Genomic DNA, 20,835 nt, shown 5'->3' on the forward strand with positions numbered 1-20,835 from the left:
TTAAGCGCTTGGAATGGACGATTCGGCAACGGAGAGAGACCGGCCCTGCCCGTCGACGGGCTCACGGTCCAATTGAACGCTTGCCGGGTGCTATATTAATCAGCGGGGTAGCCCAAAGCTAATCAGGTTGGACACAGTCCCTGTCCCGGGTGGGGCTCCCCCTTTTACAGATGAGATAACTGAGCAAGTGAAGTAATAATGATAATAATAATAATAATAATAATGTTGGTATGTGTTCAGCGCTTACTCTGTGCAGAGCACTGTTCTACGCGCTGGGGGAGATACAGGGTCATCAGGTGGTCCCTCGCGAGGCTCCCCGTCTCCATCCCCATTTTACAGATGAGGTCACTGGGGCCCAGAGAAGTGAAGCGACTCGCCCACAGTCACGCAACTGACGAGTGGCAGAGCCGGGATTCGAACCCCTGACCTCTGACACCCAAACCCGGGCTCTTTCCACTGAGCCTCGCTGCTTCTCTGGTATCTGTTCAGCGCCTACCATGTGCAAAGCGCTGCTCTAAGCGCTGGGGTAATAATAATGATGCCGGTATTTGTTAAACGCTTCCTATGTGCCGAGCACTGTTCTAAGCGCCGGGGTAGACACGGGGCAGTCAGGTTGTCCCACGTGGGGCTCCCAGTCTTCATCCCCATTTGACAGATGAGGTCACTGAGGCAGCGAGAAGTGAAGTGACTTGCCCAAAGTCACACAGCTGACAAGTGGCCGAGCCGGGATTCGAACCCATGGCCTCTGACTCCAAAGCCCACGGTAGTACAAGGTAATCAGGGTGTCCCACGTGGGGCTCACAGACTTCATCCCCATTTTACAGGTGAGGTCGCTGAGGCCCGGAGAAGTGAAGTGACTTGCCCAAAGTCACACAGCTGACAAGCGACTCGCCTAAGGCCACCCAGCAGACCGCTGGGGGAGCCGGGATTCGAACCCATGACCCTCCGACTCCCCAGCCCGTGCTGTAGCCCCCACGCCGCCCTGCTTCCGTGGGGATCCCGTCTACTAACCCCACTGGACTCTCTCAGTGGCTCGGTACAGCACACACTTACCTTTTAGCTCCCCGAGGGTGTCTGCTAACTCTCTCAGCCTCTCCCGAGCACTCAGCACAGCGTTCTGCACACCCTGGACCTTCAGCTCTCTCGGGGTAGAGATCGCATCTGCGACCTATTGTTTTTGTCCAGCGATCGGACCGTGAGCCCGTCACCGGGCAGGGATGGTCTCTATCGGTTGCCCGATTGTCCATTCCAAGCGCTTAGTACAGTGCACTGCACATAGTAAGCGCTCAGTAAATGCCATTGAATGAATGAATACCTATTGGACTCTCCCAAGCACTCGGGACAGCGTTCTACACAGAGTAAGCACTTAACGTCACTGATCCCAGCTCAGCCACCTGTCTGCTGTGTGACTTTGGGCGAGTCACTTCACTTCTCTGGGCCTCGGTTACCCTATCTGGAAAACGGGGATGAAGGCCGTGAGCCCCACGGGGGACAACCTGATCACCTTGTATCCTCCCCAGCGCTTAGGACGGTCCTTGGCACATAGGAAGCGCTTAACAGATGCCATTATTATTATTATTATGAGAAGCAGCGTGGCTCAGTGGAAGGAACCCGGGCTTGGGAGTCAGAGGTCATGGGTTCGAATTCCGGCTCGGCCACTTGGCAGCTGTGGGACCGTGGGCAAGTCACTTCACTTCTCTGGGCCTCAGTTCCCTCATCTGTAAAATGGGGATGAAGACTGGGAGCCCCACGTGGGACCACCTGCTTCCCTTGTGTCTACCCCAGCGCTTAGAACAGTGCTCGGCACATAGGAAGCGCTTAACAAATACCAACATTTTTATTATTATTATTATTCTTATGAGTTTGAATCCCGGCTCTGCCACTTGTCAGCTGTGGGACCTTGGGCAAGTCACTTCACTTCTCTGGGCCTCAGTTCCCTCCTCTGTAAAATGGGGATGAAGACTGTGACCCTCACGTGGGACAACCTGATTATCCTGTATCTCCCCGAGCGCTCAGAACAGTGTTCTGCACATAGCAAGCGCTTAACAAATGGCAACGTTATTAAAATGGGGATTAACCGTGAGCCCCATGGGGGACAACCTGATGACCCTGTATCTCCCCCTGCGCTTAGAACAGTGCTCTGCACATAGGAAGCGCTTAACAAATACCATTATCATTATCGTTATTATTATTTCCGCCCACCCTCCCTTGCACTCACCCTCTCCCCTGGAGCATCTGTGGTCCCTCCCCAGGCCTCTGTGTACCCCCGTTGCTAGGTTACCGTTCAGGGAGGGGAGGGGGCGCTCAGGACGTGATGGACACTCCTCTCCGCCAGTCGCCGTCCCAGCCCCGCCCGATCTCCCCGCCCCCTCGAAGTCACTTCCGCCTCCCTGCCCGGGAGGAGGAGCCAGCCTCGCGCCGGCCCGGGCTGACCAATCCGCTGCCGCGGCGGCTTCCCTTTCCGCCAATGGTAAGAGCCGACGTTCCTCCGGGCGGGGCCAAGGGGCGGAAGAGGGACGTCCCCGCCGACCAATGGCAATGCAGAGAAGGGGGCGGGAGCGGCCAATGAGCGGCTTCGGGGGGCGGGGCCTCCCGGGGCTCTGCGCAGCCGCAGTGAGGAGGTCGGGGTCCTGAGCTGCAGCGGAAGAGGAGCGTAGTCGGCGCTCCCGGGGGCGTCCTGTAAGGAGCACGGGGGGGGGGGGGCGGCGCGCGAGGGGGAGGGAGGGCTGCACCTGGGGCGGGCGGGGTCCCTCGCAGGTTCATCATCATCATGTTGGGATTTGTTGAGCGCTCACTACGTGCCAAGCGCTGTGCTAATCGTCACCATCAGAATGTTAGTATTTGTTGAGCGCCCACTATGCGCCAAGCACTGTGCTAATCGTCATCAGAATGTTGGGATTTAAGTGTTTACTAGGTGCCAAGCCCTGTGCTAATCATCACCATCAGAATGTTAGTATTTGTTGAGCGCCCATTATGTGCGCTCAACATGCTCCATTATGCTTGGAGAAGCAGCGTGGCTCAGTGGAAAGAGCACGGGCATTGGAGTCAGGGCTCATGAGTTCGAATCCCAGCTCCGCCACTTGTCGGCTGTGTGACTGCGGGCAAGTCACTTCACTTCTCCGTGCCTCAGTTCCCTTATCTGTAAAATGGGGATTAAGACCGTGAGCCCCACGTGGGACAACCTGCTTCCCCTATGTCTACCCCAGCGCTTAGAACAGTGCTTGACACATAGTAAGCGCTTAACAAATACCAACATTATTATTATTATTATTATGCGCCAAGCACTGTGCTAATCGCCATCAGAATGTTGGGATTTAAGTGCTTACTACGTGCCAAGCACTGTACTAATCATCACCATCAGAATGTTGGGATTTAAGTGCTTACTACGTGCCGAGCACTGTACTAATCATCATCAGAATGTTGGCATCTGTTGAGCGCCTACTATGTGCCAAGCACTGTTCTAATCATCATCATAATGTTGGTCTTTGTTAAGCGCTTACTACGTGCCAAGCGCTGTTCGAATCATAATGTTGGTAATAATAATAACGTTGGTATTTGTGAAGCGCTTACTATGTGCCGAGCACTGTTCTAAGCGCTGGGGTAGACAGAGGGGAATCAGGACGTCCCACGTGGGGCTCACGGTCTTAATCCCCATTTTACAGATGAGGGAACTGAGGCCCAGAGAGGTTAAGTGACTCGCCCACAGTCACACAGCCGACAAGTGGCGGAGCTGGGATTCGAACTCATGAGCCCCGACTCCAAACCCGGGCTCTTTCCACTGAGCCACGCTGTATTTAAGCGCTTACTACGTGCCAAGCACCGTTCTGATAATCATGTTATTTAAGTGCTTACTACACGCCAAGCACTCTTCTAATAATCATAATAATAATACTGTTGGTATTTAAGCGCTTACTACGTGCCAAGCACTGTTCTAATAATCATGTTATTTGTTAAGTGCTTACTACATGCCAAGCACCCTTCTAATAATCATAATACTAATACTGTTGGTATTTAAGCGCTTACTTTGTGCCAAGCACTGTTCTAATCATAATGATAGTATTGGTATTTGTTAAGCGCTTACTACGTGGTTCAGTGGAAAGAGCACGGACTTTGGAGTCAGAGGTCATGAGTTCGAATCCCAGCCCTGCCACTGGTCAGCTGTGTGACTGGGGGCGAGTCACTTCACTTCTCTGGGCCTCAGTTCCCTCGTCTGTCAAATGGGGATGAAGACCGGGAGCCCCACGTGGAACAACCTGATTCCCCTGTGCCTACCCCAGCGCTTAGAACGGTGCTCGGCACGTAGTAAGCGCTTCCATACCAACGTTATTATTATTATTACGTGCCGAGTACTGTTCTAATAATCATAATAATAATGTTGGTATTTCTAAAGTGCTTACTATGTGCCAAGCACTGTTCTAATAATAGTAATAATAATAATGTTGGTATTTGTTAAGCGCTCACTATGTGCAGAGCACTGTTCTAAGCGCTGGGGTAGACGCAGGGGAATCGGGTGGTCCCACGTGGGGCTCACGGTCTTCATCCCCATTTTACAGGTGAGGTAACTGAGGCCCAGAGAAGTGAAGTGACTCGCCCACAGTCCCACAGCTGCCAAGTGGCCGAGCCGGGATTCGAACCCATGACCTCTGACTCCCAAGCCCGGGCTCTTTCCACTGAGCCACGCAGCTTCTCTAATAATAATCATAATTCTAATGTTCTAATAATTCAATAATTCTAATGTTCTAATAATCATCATAATAACGTCGGTATTCGTTAAGCGCGTACTACGTGCCGAGCACTGTTCTGAGCGCTGGGGGAGATACAAGGTCATGAGGTTGTCCCACGTGGGGCTCACAGTCCTCATCCCCATTTGGCGGATGAGGGAACCGAGGCCCAGACAAGTCCGGTGACTGGCCCACAGTCCCACAGCTGCCACGTGGCAGAGCCGGGATTCGAACCCGTGACCTCCGACTCCCCTGCTTCTCTGCCGTTTAGACCGGGGGGCCCGTGGCTGGGCCGGGATTGTCTCTCTCTGTGGCCCGATTGTCCATTCCAAGTGCTTAGTACACTGCTCTGCACGCAGTAAGCGCTCAATAAATACGATTGAATGGATGAATCCAATAATAATGATGATGATTGTGGTATTTAAGTGCTTACTATGCGCCACGCACTGTACTGAGCACTGGGACAGATACAGTAGGTACCAGTGATTAATCTGGAGACCTCTAACCTCGCCCCGGGACTCTGTCGAAGCTTGTACTGGACACCCGTTAATGGTTCGGGCTCTACCAGAAGAAGCTGCGTGGCTCGGTGGAAAGCACCCGGGCTTGGGAGTCAGAGGTCGCGGGTTCAGATTCCGGCGCTGCCACTTGTCCGCTGTGTGTCTGCGGGCAGGTCACTTCACCTCTCCGGGCCTCAGTTCCCTCCTCTGGAAAATGGGGATTAACCGTGAGCCTCCCGTGGGACGACCCGATCGTCCTGTATCTCCCCCAGCGCTTAGGACGGTGCCCTGCACAGAGTAAGCGCTTGACAAATACCAACGTTTTAGAGAAGCGGCGTGGCTCAGTAGAATGAGCCCGGGCTTGGGGGTCAGTGGTCACGGGTTCGAATCCCCGGCCCTGCCGCCTGTCGGCCGTGTGACTGTGGGCGAGTCACTTCGCTTCTCGGTGCCTCGGTTCCCTCATCTGGAAAATGGGGATGAAGACCGTGAGCCTCACGTGGGACGACCCGATTGTCCTGTATCTCCCCCGGTGCTCAGAACAGTGCTCGGGCACATAGTAAGCGCTTAACAGATGCCAACATCGTTATTATCATTCTCCTCCTCCAACCCAGCCCGTACGCTTCGCCCCTCCGGTGCCGCCGACCTCCTCCCTGTCTCGCCCTCCGTCCCCCATCTCGCCCCCGGCCCGGGACGCCCTCTCGGTGCGAGGAGCCCGGGCTTGGGAGTCAGAGGTCGTGGGTTCGAATCCCGGCTCCTCCGCTTGTCATTTGTGTGGCTTTGGGCAGGTCCCTTCACCCCTCTGGGCCTCAGTTCCCTCATCTGTCAAATGGGGATGAAAACCGTGAGCCCCACGGGGGGCAACCCGATCACCTTGTATCCCTCCAGCGCTTAGGACGGTGCTCTGCGCATAGTAAGCGCTTACCAAATACCAACATTTTTATTATTATTCGTACGGGCTCGAATCCCGGCTCTGCCACTTGTCGGCCGTGTGACTGTGGGCGAGTCACTTCGCTTCTCTGGGCCTCAGTTCCCTCATCTGGAAAATGGGGATGAAGACCGGGAGCCCCACGGGGGACGACCCGATTCCCCCGTGTCTCCCCCGGCGCTCGGAACGGTGCTCGGCGCATAGTAAGCGCCTCACAGGTACCGACCTTGAGGGGAGCTCAGCCTCAGTCAAGTTAGCGGCGTCGGCAAGGACGGCCGGGGGGAGGCGTCCGGAAAGCGGGAGGAGACGTGAGGCCGCGGAGGAGAGAGATCCGGCCCGGAGACGGAGACCGGGGAATCATCCGCACGGAGACGGGCGTCGGGAGAGAACGGGTTCTTCGGGGGGGGGCGGAGACGGAGAATAGGAGGGGACCCGGAACCGAGCCTCGAGGGGCTTTTCCGGCTACGGGGTGGGAGGCAGCGGAGGAGCAGGCGGAGGCAGAGGAAAGGACAGGGAGGCCAAGATGAGGTGACGTTGCCGGGAGCGGGGGGGGGGGGGGGGGGCGACGGCGTTGAAGACAGCTGACGGGTCCAGGGGCGATCGGATGGAGTAGGGGCCTTCGGAGCTGGCAAGAAGGGGAAAATAATAATGACGACGTTGGTATCTGTTAAGCGCTCATTACGTGCACGGCACCGTTCTAAGCGCCGGGGGAGAGACGGTCATCGGGCTGTCCCACGTGGGGTTTGCGGTCTTCACCCCCCTTTGACAGATGAGGGAACCGAGGCCCAGAGAAGCGACGGGACCCGCCCCCCGGTCGCGCAGCGGAGACGTGGCAGAGTTAGGATTCGAACCCATGACCTCTGACTCCCAAGGCCCGGGCCCTTCCCCCTGAGCCGCGCTGCTTCCCAATACGGGGCCGTCGGGTCGTCCCCCGTGGGGCTCCCGGTCTTCATCCCCCATCTGACAGGTGAGGGAACCGAGGACCAGAGAAGCGAAGGGACCCGCCCCCGGTCGCGCAGCTGAGAAGGGGCGGGGCCGGGATTCGAACCCTTGATCTCTGACTCCCAAGCCCGGGTTCCTGCCGCTGAGCCGCGCTGCTCTCTGGGGACCTTGGGCAGTTTTGGTGGAGAGGAGGGGGTGGAAAGCCGGACGGCGGGGAGCGGAGGAGGGAGTTGGAGGAGAGGAAGTGGAGGAGGTGAGCGGACAGCTGGTCTTCGGGGGAGTCGCCTCACTTCTCTGGGCCTCGGTTCCCTCATCTGTCAAATGGGGGTGAACCGTGAGCCTCGCGTGGGCCAACCCGATGACCCCGTATCTACCCCGGCGCTCAGAACGGTGCTCCGCACATACCAACATTATTTTATTATTATCATTATCATTAGTCTGAGGAGTTTGGAGAGGACTGAGAGGAGGGAGGAGGCGGTGGGGTCGAGGGCAGGAGGCACCCCGGTGTGAGTAGTGGGGAGGGAGCCCTTGGAGAGTAAATGGTGGAAAACGATGGTCAGGGAGGGAAGGGGAGCAGAAGGAAATGTTTTAAGACGGTGTCGGGGGCTGGCGTCCGAGCTACGGGGGTGGATCGCAATAATCACGTCATCTAAGTGCTTACTACGTGCCGGGCGCCGTACCGAGCCTTGGCGAGGGCCCAGGCAAATCGGATGGGACGCGGTCCCTGTCTCACATAGGGCTCGCGGTCTCGATCCCCATTTTGCAGAGGGGGAGACTGAGGCACGGCGAAGTGATTTGCCCGGAGGCACGGCGGAGGAGCGGCGGAGCTGGAATTAGAACCTCTGCCTTTCTGGCGCTCGGGCCCTTGTCCCATCCACCTAGGCCTTGCGGCAGGAGGTGTGGCCCGATGGAAAGAGCCCCGACCTGGGAGTCGGAGGACCTGGGTTCAGATCCCGGCCCCGCCGCTAGTCAGCTGTGTGACGTGGGGCAAGTCGCTTCACTTCTCTGTGCCCCAGTTTCCTCCTCTGTAAAATGGGGATGAAGACCGTGAGCCCCACGTGGGACGACCCGATCACCTTGTAATAACGTTGGTATCTGTTAAGCGCCTACTCTGTGCAGGGCACCGTTCTAAGCGCTGGGGGAGAGCCGGGGTCGTCGGGTCGTCCCACGGGAGGCCCACGGTCTAAACCCCCGTTTTACGGATGAGGTCACCGAGGCCCAGAGAAGCGAAGTGACTCGCCCACAGTCACGCGGCCGCCAAGCGGCCGAGTCGGGACACCCACCCCGGCGCTCCGAACGGTGCTCTGCACGTAGTGAGCGCTTAACAGATGCCATCGTTATGAATCCCGTCTCCGATGCGTCCCTGCCGTGTGACTCGGGCAAGTCGTTTAGCCTCCCCGTGTCTCAGTTCCCTCAACTGCAGAATGGGGATTCAGTAGCTGTTCTCCCTCCTACTTAGGCGCCTCGTGTGGGACGCGGTTATCTCGTGTCGACCCCGGCGCTTAGCGCAGCGCTTGGGTCACAGCGAGCGCTTAGCAAGTAGCGCAGTTACGATTGGAAGGCGGCCGGGAAGGACGAGGGAATAGAGGAGGCCGTTGGAGGGGTCTGGGGCGGGGAGGCGAGGGGGAGATTTTGGGGTGTTCACGCCCGACGGTCTCCGTCCCGTCGAGGAAGCGGATGGCGAGGGTTGGGAGGGATGAAGGGGGCGGGGATTTAAGGAGGGAGTCGAAAGTCAGAAGCGGGTGGTGTCAGAGTTGACGATGATTGCTTCTGCCACGCGCCTACTACGTGCCCAGCCCTGTCCTAAGCGCTGGGGGGACGCAAGGCGATGGGGTCGTCCCACGTGGGGCTCCCAGTCTTCATCCATTTTACAGATGGGGGAACCGAGGCCCAGAGAAGCCAAGTGACCTGCCCCGAGTCACCCGGCTGACCGGCGGCGGAGCCGGGATTCGAACCCACGACTCCGACTCCCCAGCCCGGCCTCTTTCCACTGAGCCGCGCCGCCTCTCCGGGAGGGATGAGGGAGGAGCGGTGTCGGACTGCGTCCGACCCGATCTCGTACTACCCCGGCGCTTAGTTCGGTGCTCGGCACGTGGCGAATACCGCTGTTGTCGGACAGGGAGGGCGGCGGTAGGGCGGGCGGGGCCGAGCCTGAGGCGGACAAGCTTGGCCCTTGGATTCCCCCCAGCCGCGGGCCCTCGTCCGAGGCGGAAGCCGGCCGTCGGGCCGGTCGCGGTGCCGGGCGCGGCCCGTGTCGCGACCCGCGGTCACGGTTAGACCGTGAACCCGTCACGGGACCGGGACCGTCTCTGTCCGTTGCCCAGCTGTCCGTTCCGAGCGCCTAGTACAGCGCCCCGCACCTAGTAAGCCCTCAAATCCGACCGACGGAGCGAACGGATGCCCGCCGCCGCCGTCCGCCGTCCCGTCCGGTCAGTCGGTCGAGCCCGGCTCCGGCCCTTTGTCCGCTGCGTGACCTCGGCCGACTCCCCCCGCTCCTCTGTACCTCAGTGACCTCATCTGTGAAACGGGGATCGAGGCCGTGAGCCCCGTGGGAGACGGGGACTGTTTCCGGCCACGCTTGCGTGTTTACGTGCCGGCGCTTAGTAGGGTGCGTGGTCCACCGTAAGCGCTTAACGGATGCCGTGACTCTCATTTCTTAAGCCCTGTACCGAGCACTTGGGAGAGTACGACGTAACAGCCCCTGCCCGCAGCGAGCTTGAAGTCTAACGAGGGGGACGGATATTGATATGAATCGATGCGTTACAGATATCTCCCTGAGCGCCGTGGGGCTCGGAGGGGAGGGTCGAACGAAGGGAGCGAGTCGGCGTGACGGAGAGGGAGCAGAGGAGAAGAGGGTTAGTCGGGAAAGCCTCTCGGAGGAGATGGGCTCTGAATAATATCGGTGGTATTTAAGCGCTTACTGCGTGCAGAGCGCCGTTCTAAGCGCTGGGGGAGATGGGGGGGTCATCGGGTCGTCCCCCGTGGGGCTCCCGGTCTCCCTCCCCATTTTGCGGATGAGGGAACCGAGGCTCGGAGAAGTGAAGTGACTTGCCCGGAGTCAGGCGGCTAAGCGGCGGAGCCGGAATTAGAACCCGCGACCTCCGACCCCGAAGCCCCGGCTTCTTCCGCTGCTTTTCGACACATTCCGCCGCCGTCCTTATCGTTCTGTCTTCGGCCCTAGAAGATGCCTCCGATGGAGGAGTTCCTGGGCGGCACCTCGGAGGCGGCGGTTCCGGAAGGGAGACGGGCAGACCTCCTCCTGGCGGCCTCCGCCCCCTAGGCCCGGAGACCGGCGGCGGGGGCGGCATGGCCGGGCGGCCGGACGATGACGTGCCCCTCATTCTCACCTCGGACGACGACGGGCGGGACCCCCTGGCTCTCCGCCCCGGCCCGGGCCCGGAGGAGCCCGACCAGAGTAAGAGCCGCGGCCCCGCTCGGCCTCTCGGGGCAGGACGGGCCCGTCCAGTGAATGTTGCTATTTGCCAAGCGCTCGCTAGGCGCGGAGCACCGTTCTCGGCGCTGGGGGAGATACAGGGGAATCAGGTTGGCCCGCGTGGGGCTCACGGCCGTCGTCCCCGTTTTGCAGATGAGGGACCCGAGGCCCAGAGAAGTGAAGTGACTCGCCCACGGTCACGCAGCTGACGAGCGGCAGAGCCCGGGATTCGAACCCGTGACCTCTGACTCCCGAGCCCGGGCTCTCGCCACTGAGCCGCGCCGCTTCTCTAGATGGTGCTTCTCTAGGTCCAAGACGGTGAACGCCAGTCGGCGGGGCGCCTCGGCTCCCCGGGTGGCACCGAGCGCCGGCCGGGACCCCAACGGTCCCGGCCGCGTCGGCCACACCTTGCCGCGTCGTGGGGCTTAACGTCCGCGGCGCCCAGCGCCGTTTCGTCCTCGGCCTGCTCTTCTCTCTTTCCGTGCCGAGTTTTGCCGGAAGAGAGCCGCTCCCTTCCGCGTGGCTAGAGAGGCGGCGCGGCTCAGTGGGGAGGGCCCGGGCTTGGGAGTCAGGGGTCGTGGGTTCCGCTCCCGGCTCTGCCCCTCGGCAGCTGCGGGACCGTGGGCGAGTCACTTCACTTCTCTGGGCCCCAGTTCCCTCATCTGGAAAACGGGGATTAACTGTGAGCCTCACGTGGGACGACCCGAGGACCCTGTATCTGCTTCAGCGCTTAGGACAGTGCTCGGCACACAGTTGGCGCTTAACGGATACCACTCCCCCTCCTCTCCCGTCCGGCCGTCCCCCCCCCCCCCCCCCGGAGCCCCTTCCAGACACCCCTTTCCCCCGTGGTAGGGCAGGGAGGGGGAAGAGGGCGCCCGGACCCACCCCCCGCCCCCAACCCCCCAGCAGCCCGTCTGCCCACCCCCTTTCCTCCACCCACCTGCTCCCTGCACCCCCCCCGTACCTACCTGCCCGCCTTCTCGCCCTCCTGCGCCCACCAGTCTTCCGACGCCCAGTGCTTAGTCCGGTGCCCGGCCCACAGCACGCGCTTAACGAATAATACCGGAATTGTTAATAGCCTTGCGTCTGCCAGAACCTCCTGCCTGCAGCTCGCCCGCCCGCTTGCCTCCCCGCCCCCCGTGCCCGCCTATCGGCCCGTCCGCTTCTCCGCGCCCACCGGCCGGCCCGCCTCCCCGAACCCATCCCCGTTTCTCTGCACCTCGATTCCGTTTCTCTGCTATTGTTTTTACGAGAGGTTCTCCCCCTCGATTCTATTTATTGCCACTGTTCTCGTCCGTCTCCCCCGATTAGACCGTAAGCCCGTCGAAGGGCGGGGACCGTCTCTGTCTGTTACTGATCTGTCCATTCCGAGCGCTCGGTCCGGCGCTCTGCACACGGTAGGCGCTCGATAAATACTGTTGAATGAATGAGTGCACCCGCCATCCTCCCCGCGCCCACTCGCCTGCCCACTCACCCGACTCTCCCCCCAGCGACCCAGCACAGACTCTCCCTCGCTCTTTCCTCTCCTCTCTCCATCCCCGGCGCTCCGGCCCGGAACGTCCAACCCCTCCGACCTGCCCCCCTCCGTCCTCGATTCTCCCCCGGAGACCCGGGACGGACAGTCCGACGCCCCTTTCCTCTCGGTCCCTGACCCTTCCCAGGGTCCCGCGCCCCCGACTTTCCCTTCTCCGTCCCCGACTCCCCCCCAGTGATGCGGCGCGGACCTCCGGTCTGAGGATCTCCCTTTAAACCTTGACGAGAAATAGTAGCGAAATCATTTACGGAGTCCCCCCCCCCGGATTCGGAGCACTTGTCTAAGCCCTCTGAGCGATTCCCCGGCCACGGGAGTCTTCCGGCCTCATCCGCCTGCGTCTTCCGTGTCTCCCATCATAAGTATTGCCGTCAGTTTGGGTGGTGAGAGCGGGGGAGTGGACGAGCCCCCGCCGCCGGCCACGGGGGTTCAGGGAGGGGTCTGCGGAGCCTCGTGTGTGGCCGCCCTTGCCTTGAGATTCACGTTGCGGGGAGGGGACCCCGCAAACCTCCCTTTCTGGAGCCTCCCCCCCCCCCCCCCCCGGACCGGGCCGTACTCTGGGCGTCTCTCTCGCTCCCTTTACCTCTCCCCTGTCCGCCACAGACGGAAGCGGCTACTCAGTCAGCGCCGTGCGAGACCCCGACCCGGATCCGGAACGCCCCACCCGCCCCGGCTGGGACATCAACTACCAAGAGGCCGCCATCTACCTCCAGGTGAGCGGCTCGGGCCCGGCCCCGCTCCTCCGGACGGTCAGCTCGCTGTGGCCGGGGAGAGTGTCTGTCTGTTCGTGTATCGTACTCTCCCGAGCGCTTCGTACGGTGCCCCGCACGCGCTAGGCGCTCAATAAATTCGTTCATTCATTCGATAGTATCTACTGAGCGCTCACCACGTGCAGGGCACTGGACCGAGCGCTTGGACCGGACAGATCGGCAACAGACAGAGACGGTCCCCGCCCGTTGACGGGCTCACGGTCTAATCGTACGATTGACCGACGGCCTCGGCCTCCCCGGCGGGGACCAGCACCCCGACAGATCAGGGGTCGCCGTCGCAGTAACGGCTCCGATGCGGCGGTCCCTGGTGCGGGGCGCTGCGCTGAGCGCTGGGAGAAAAGGCACGGGGGAGAGTCACACACGTCGGCCAGGCCCCCCCCCCCCGGGGCGGGGGAAGGGCCGGGGGGGGGGGGGGGGCCCAGTAAGAGAATGAGGGAATGGAGAGGGGACGTGGGGGAAGGGCTCGGGGGGATCCCGGTGCAGGGGGCCGAGGGATGTGGGTGGATGTGCCGAGGGGGCCTCCGTTCATTCAGTTCATTCAGTAGTATTTATTTGAGCGCTTACTACGTGCCCAGCACTGTACTGAGCCCTAGGAGTGTACAGTTCGGTAACGGATAGAGACCGTCCCTGCCCCACAGTGGGCTCACGGTCTAACGGGGGGAGGGAGACGGACGAAAACCAGACAACGTAATCACGGTAAATAGAATCGAGGGGCTGGACGTCCCATTGATGATAACGATAGCGGTGTTGGCGTTGGTTAAGCGCTTACTACGCGCAGGGCACCGTTCTAAGCGCCGGGGTGGATACAGGGCCGTCGGGTCGTCCCACGTGAGGCTCGCGGTTCGTTCCCATTTTACAGATGAGGGCACCGAGGCCCAGAGAAGTGAAGTGACTCGCCCACAGCCCCACAGCTGACAGGCGGCAGAGCCGGGATTCGAACCCGTGACCTCTGACTCCCAAGCCCGGGCTCTTCCCACTGAGCCACGCTGCTTCTAAATAAGTAGAACGTATAAGTAGGGTGATAAATAATACGTACAGGCGAGCACAGTGCCGAGGGGAAGGGGGAGGAGCGGAGGGTGGGGAGGGGAGAGGGAGCAGAGGGGAAGGGGGCTCAGCTGAGGGGAGGGGAGAGGGGCGGGAGAGGAGGGCAAAGGGGGGGAGCTCAGTCTGGGAAGGCCTCTCGGAGGAGGTGAGCTCTCCGGAGGGGCGCGGGGTGGGGGGGTGCCGTCTCTGGCAACGTGGGCTACGAGGACTGGGGTCACGGCGGAGAGAGTTACGGTGCTGATGGTACTTTGGATTCCGCAGTATTCATTCATTCGATAGCATTTACTGAGCGCTTACTACGCGCAGAGCACTGTACTGAGCGCTTGGGATGAACAAGTCGGCAACGGACAGAGACGGTCCCCGCCGTCCGACGGGCTCACGGTCCGATCGGGGGAGACGGACGGGCGAGGACGGTGGCGATAGACGGAGTCGGGGGGAAGAACGTCTCGTAAAAACCGATGGCGACTAAATAGAGTCGAGGCGACGTTCAGTTCATTAACAAAATAAATAGGGTAATGGAAATATATACAGTACATTTCCCGGTAAAGATCGCCAGCTTCTCGTAGCCTGCACCGGAGCGTTCTGAAATCTGTCACACTCAGCGTTCCGATCTTATTCCGCATCTGCCTGCTTCCGTTCCGTTCGTCGCCGAATCGCACTTCCCAAGCGCTTAGTACAGTGCTCCGCGCCCGGTAAGCGCTCAGTAAATGCGATCGAACGGACGGCGGAATGAATTAAACTACCGCAGCCGGACAGCCGCGCGACCCTCCGCTGAGACCGGGACGGCCCTGGGGGACGGGGACCGTCTCCGACCTGGTAATACCTTGTATCTGCCCCGGCCCTTAGGCCAGTGATTGACACGCAGTCAGCGCTTCGTAAATAGCGGCGCGGCGCGGCGCGGCGGAGAGAGCCCGGGCTCGGGAGTCGGGGGTCGTGGGTTCGACTGCCGGCGCCGCCACTTTCCGACGGCGGGCGAGTCGCTTCGCCTCCCTGTGCCTCGGTTCCCTCGTCTGTAAGATGGGGATTAGCTGTGAGCGTCACGTGGGACGGACCGATTAATAACGTCAGTATCCGTCAAGCGCTTCCTATGCGCCGAGCGCCGTTCTAAGCGCCGGGGTAGGTACGGGGGGATCGGGTCCCAGGCGGGGCTCACAGTCTTAATCCCCGGTTTCCAGATGAGGTAACTGAGGCACAGAGAGGTTAAGTGACTTGCCCGGAGTCACCCAGCTGACAAGCGGCGGAGCCGGGACTAGAACCCACGACCTCTGACTCCGCGCTCCTTCCACTGAGCCACGCTGCTTCTCCGATTACCCCCGTATCTCCCCCAGCGCTTAGAATTCGTTCGATGGTATTTATTGAGCGCTTACTACGCGCAGAGCACTGTACTGAGCGCTTGGGATGAACAAGGCGGCAACGGACAGAGACGGTCCCCGCCGTCCGACGGGCTCACGGTCCGATCGGGGGAGGCGGACGGACGAGGACGGTGGCGATAGATAGAGTCGGGGGGAAGAAGTGAAGTGACTCGCCCGCGGTCCCACAGCTGACAAGTGGCAGAGCAGGGAGTCGAACCCGTGACCTCTGACCCCGAAGCCCAGGCTCTTTCCGCCGAGCCACGCTGCTTCCTGCTGGGCACCTAGTAAGCGCTTAACGGGTGCCAACGTTATTGTTAAATACCCTAGTTTTTGAGGCAGGAGAAGCGTGAATTGTTTGGAACCGTAATAATAATAATAATAATAATTGCGGTATTTGTTAAGCGCTTACTATGTGCAAAGCACTGTTCTAAGCGCTGGGGGATACCAGGTGATCAGGTTGTCCCACGTGGGGCTCACAGTTTGTTTAATCCCCATATGACGGAGGAGGTAACTGAGACCCAGAGAAGTTAAGTGACTTGCCCAAGGTCACACAGCTGACTAGCGGCAGAGCCGGGGTTAGAACCCGTGACCTCTGACTCCCAGGCCCGCGCTCTTTCCACTGAGCCACGCTGCTCCGTGTGTGAGGCCCGGGTCCGGAAGAGCAGAATGAGGTTGCCGGTGAGGCGGGGGAGGAAGGGCCGGGGGTGGAGAAGGCCAGAGGGGACCCGGAAGCAGCGTGGCCTAGTGGATGGAGCCGCGGGCCTGGGAGGCAGGCGGCTTTGGATTCTCTTCCCGGCTCCACCGCTCCTCCGCCGTGTGACCCCGGACAAGTCGCTTCGCCTCTCTCTGCCTCAGTCATCTCATCTGTAAAACGGGGATCGAGAGCGTGAGCCCCACCTTCATTCGTTCGATAGCGTTTATGGAACGCTTACTGTGTGCCGAGCACCGTACCGAGCGCTTGGAAAGGACGGATCGGTAAAGGAGACGGGGACCGTGTCCAACTCGATTTGCTTGTGGCCACCGCAGCTCTTAGCGTGGTGTCTGGCACGTAGTATTCGATGGTATCTGTCGAGCGCTCGCTGTGCGCAGGGCACCGTACTGAGCGCTGTTGCCGACTTGTTCATCCCAAGCGCTCAGTACGGTGCTCCGCGCATAGTGAGCGCTCAATGAATACTAGCGAGTGAACGAATGAACGAACAAGTCGGCAACAGACAGAGACAGCCCCCGCCGTTTGACGGGCTTGCGGTCCGATCGGGGGAGACGTAGTAACCCGCCGCGTGTCTGCCGTGGGGGGTCTCGGGTAAGTCACCTCGCTTCTCTGGGCCTCGGCGACCTCATCCGTAACCTGGGGATTAAGACCGTGAACCTATGCGGGGCGGGGACTCTGTCCGACCCGACTAACCTGCATCCGCTCCGGTGCTTAGAACGGGCTTGGCATGTGGTGGACGCCTAACAGGTACCGTACGAGATGGACGCGCCTAACGGATACCGTCGGTCGTTCGGTCGTATTCGTCGAGCGCTTACTGCGTGCGGAGCGCCGCACCGAGCGCTCGGAAAGTAAAATTCGGCGACGGCTAGAGACGATCCCTACCCAGCGGCGGGCTCCCCGTCTCGAAGGGGGAGACGGGCAGCGAAACGAAACGAGTAGGCCTCGAGAGCGTCAGAACAGATAAAGAGAATTATAGATCTGTACGCATCGTTAATAGGTAGGGTGATAAAGGTGTACAGATACGCACAAGGGCTGTGGGGAGGGGAAGGGGGTGGAGCAGAGGGAGGGAGTCGGGGCGATGGGGAGGAGGAGCGGAGGGAAAGGGAGGGCCCAGTCCGGGAAGGCCTCCTGGAGGAGGTGAGCTCCCGGTGGGGCTCGGAAGAGGGGAAGAGAGCGAGTTTGGCGGAGGTGAGGAGGGAGGGGGTTCCGGGGCAGTGAGAGGACGCGGGCCGGGGGTCGACGGCGGGCCGGGCGGCGGAGGAGGAGCCGCCGTCACCGGAGGGAGCCCAAAAAGCCTCCAGTTCCGAGGGACTCGGCGTGGGCTCCTCTGACGAGATGCGCTTCCTCTCGGGGCCCAGAGGAGAGGGAGGTCCCCCGGGGCCGTTTCTGCCGAAGGCAGCGGGGCGTGCGGAGGAGGGAGGAAGCGCGGGGGGCCCCGACTCGGTCGTCCGATCGTCCTTACCGAGCGCTTACCGTGTGCGAGACACTGCACTGAGCGCCGTACTCGGTCCCCTCCCTCTCACCCTGGGCCCCGCCGATCCCGTCGGACCTCCGGCCCCCTCTCCCTCGTGGGGCGGGGGTCCGGGGGCGGGGCGACCGCCCCCCGCGTCGTCCGGGATCCCGCCGCCGCCTCCTCCTCCGTCGGCGGGGGCCCGGCGTCGCGGCCGCGGGGGGCTCGGGCCCGGACCCGGCGACGGTGCCGTCGGCGCTTCCCGCGGGATGCGGTGACGGGAAACGGGCCCGCCCCCTCCCTGTCTCCGTCCACCCGGGGCCGGCCGAAAGTCCCGCCATCCGCCGGCTTCGGGAGGGTTGTGATTGGGTTCCGACGGCGGGCCCGGGATTGATAGCAGACGGTCGGGGGGGAGCCGGTCCCCGTCCCCTGTGGGGCTCGCGGTCTAAGAGGGAGGGCGAGCGGGGATCCCCTCCCCGGTTTACGGCGGAGAAAGCCGTCAAGTGCCTCCCGCGTGCCGGACACCGTCCCGGGCGCCGGGAGAGGGGCGGGCCGATCGGGTCGGTCCCGGTCCGTGTCCCACGTGGGGTGCGGTCTCCGTCCCCGTTTCACAGACGAGACGGCCGAGGCCCAGGGAAGTGACTCGCCCAAGGTCGCGGACGCGGACAAGGGGCGGAGCCGGGATCAGAACCCAGATCCCCTGACTCCCCGGGAGGGGAGCCCTTGCCCCTTGCCGGGCGCCACCCACCGGCTCCGACTCCCCGAGTGCGTGTATTTGGGGACGGGCCTGTGGTCGCCTCAGCCCGGGCTTGAGGTGAGCACTCCTTTCATTCAGCAGTATTTGTTGAGCGCTGTACTAAGCGCTTGGAACGTACAGAGCGGTAACAGAGACGGGCCCCGCCCTCTGACGGGCTTACGGTCTAATCGGGGGACGCGGACGGACGAGGACAACGGCAATAAATAGGATCAAGAATCACTCTTTCGATAACGATGATATCCGTTGAGCGCTTACTACGTGCCGGGCACCGTTCTAAGCGCCGTGGCGGATACGAGGCAGTCAGGCGGTCCCACGTGGGGCTCCCGGTCTTCATCCCCATTTTACAGATGAGGCAACCGAGGCCCAGGGAAGCGAAGCGACCTGCCCGGGGTCACCCGGCGGACCGGGGGCAGAGCCGACATCCGAACCCACCGTCTCCTGACTCCCGGGCTGCAGCCGCTGCGCCCCCCCCCCCCCCCCCCCGACGCCGACGGTCCGGGCGGTCCCGTCCGTCCGTCCCCCGTCCCCCCCCCCCCCGGTCCGTCCGGGTCGGCTGGGGGACCGGGACCCTCCCTCCCGGCCCCCGAGCCCGGCCCGCTCCGGGCTGACGGCCCTGTGGCGCTTTCGCAGGAAGGCGAGAACAACGACAAGTTCTTCACCCACCCCAAGGATGCCAAAGCCCTGGCGGCCTACCTCTTCGCCCACAACCACTTCTTCTACCTGATGGAGCTGGCCACCGCCCTGCTGCTGCTGCTGCTGTCTCTCTGCGAGGCGCCCGCCGTGCCCGCCCTCCGGCTAGGCATCTACGTGAGTGTCCGGGGCCCCGCCGCCGCCTGCCCCCCGTGAGCGTGGCTCCCGGCCGAGCCCGCCCGGTGAGCGCGGAGCGGAGGAGGGAGAGACGGAGCCTCGGGGAGAGAAGAGACGGATCGGGGTCGCCCGGGGGAAGACCGGGGCGGGATGGCGGGGGGACACGGGGCGCCGCCAGAAAGTACGGAACGGAGGCCGCTCGACGGTCGGCCTCCGCCTCTTTCTCCTTCCCCCTTGACCGTCTGCCCGGAGAGGCGGAGCCAGACCTGGCCGGGTTTTTCTTGTCGTCGTCCCCCCGTTCTGGGAAGTCGGCTTGGAAGAGATTCTTTCCTCTACCGTCTTCCACCCCCGGTCTGTAACCCGCCTTAGTGTCGGTCTCCCCCGCTAGACCGTCAGCTCCTCGAGGGCGAGGATCGCGGCTGCTTACTTTATTGTACTCTCCGAGCGCTCAGGACGGCGCAGTGCACACAGACCGCAAGCTCCTCGAGGGCAGGGATCGTATCCTCCAACTCCGTCGTACTCTCCTAGGTGCTCGGTACGGCGCTCTGCCCACAGTAGACTGTAAGCGCCTGCAGAGCGGGGATCACGCCTGCCAAATTATATCGTCCTCCCCGCAAAGATCGCCGAAGGGCTCTACGGGGAAGCAGCGTGGCTTGGCGGATGGAGCGCGGAGGGACCCGGGTTCTGATCCCGACTGCCGCTTGGCCGCCGGGTGACCTTGGACAAGTCGCTTCATTTCTCTGTGCCTCAGTTCCCTCCTCTGTAGAACGGGGACGAAGACCGTGAGACCCGTAGGGGGCAGGAACTCTGTCGAACCCGATCACCCCGTATCTGCCCCGGCGCTCGGTACGGTGCCTGGCACATAATAAGCGCTAAACGGGTACCACGGTTATTACGATCACGTGCTACCGATCGGCGGTTTGAGGCGGGAGGGAGAGGCCCGGGACTCCAATCAGTCGGAGGAATTCACAGAACGCGTCCTGCACGTCCAGCCCCGCGCTGAGCGCGTGGGAGAGTACGAGGAGAGAGTGGGTAGGCGCGATCCCCGCCCCCAAGGCCCGTCCGTTCTCCCAAGGTGAGGCGTTGGCACCGACCGGCCCTTGGGATTTCCGGCCGGTTCCCGGCGGGCAGCGGGGGCTGCGGTGAGGCTCACGGTGGCCTTGTGGCCCGCAGGTGCACGCGACGCTGGAGCTGTTGGCCTTGATGGTGGTGGTGTTTGAGCTGAGCGTGAAGATGCGCTGGTTGGGCTTCCACACTTTCGTCCGGCACAGGCGGACCATGGTCAAGGTAAAGCCGCCGGCCGGCCCCCGGCGTCCCGCCCCGCCCCGCCCCGCCGCCCGAGCCGAGCCCCCCTCCCTCTCCGCCCGCCCCTGCCGGGATGCCCCGGGAGCCAGGTTCCGGGGCGTGGATAATAACGTCGGTGCTTGTTAAGCGCTCGCTATGTGCCGAGCACTGTTCTAAGCGCCGGGGTAGACGTGGGGGAATCGGGTTGTCCCGCGTGGGGCTCCCGGTCGTAATGCCCATTTTACAGATGAGGGAACTGAGGCACAGAGAAGTGAAGCGACTCGCCCACGGTCACACGGCCGACGAGCGGCAGAGCTGGGATTCGAACTCATGAGCCCTGACTCCAAAGCCCGTGCCCCGGCTGACTTCAGACACCCTGAGCTCTCTCGCCGCGGAGGTGAGCCGGCGTGGCTCAGGGGAAAGAGCCCCGGCTTGGGAGTCCGAGGTCATGGGTTCGAATCCCGGCTCTGCCGCCCGGCAGCTGTGGGACTGTGAGCACGTCACTTCGCTTCTCTGGGCCACGGTTCCCTCGTCTGTAAAACGGGGATTCGGACCGTGAGCCTCACGTGGGACAACCCGATGGCCCTGTATCTCCCCCGGCGCGCTTGACGGA

General features: G+C 61.9%; 1 protein-coding gene across 1 annotated transcript in view; it reads left to right on the top strand.

The window, feature by feature from the left end:
• Positions 1-2,578: 2,578 nt before the first annotated feature.
• TPCN1 (two pore segment channel 1) overlaps positions 2,579-20,835 on the top strand; it is a 40,287-nt gene continuing 22,030 nt past the window's right edge. Inside the window, 5 exon segments of the mRNA XM_039911148.1 lie at positions 2,579-2,679; positions 10,267-10,500; positions 12,653-12,762; positions 18,762-18,938; positions 20,112-20,225. Of these exon segments, the coding sequence (XP_039767082.1) occupies positions 10,392-10,500; positions 12,653-12,762; positions 18,762-18,938; positions 20,112-20,225 (510 nt within the window). The 5' untranslated portion in view covers positions 2,579-2,679; positions 10,267-10,391.

This window comes from Ornithorhynchus anatinus, chromosome 2, assembly GCF_004115215.2.
Source record: "Ornithorhynchus anatinus isolate Pmale09 chromosome 2, mOrnAna1.pri.v4, whole genome shotgun sequence".
Taxonomy (NCBI): Eukaryota; Metazoa; Chordata; class Mammalia; order Monotremata; family Ornithorhynchidae; genus Ornithorhynchus; species Ornithorhynchus anatinus.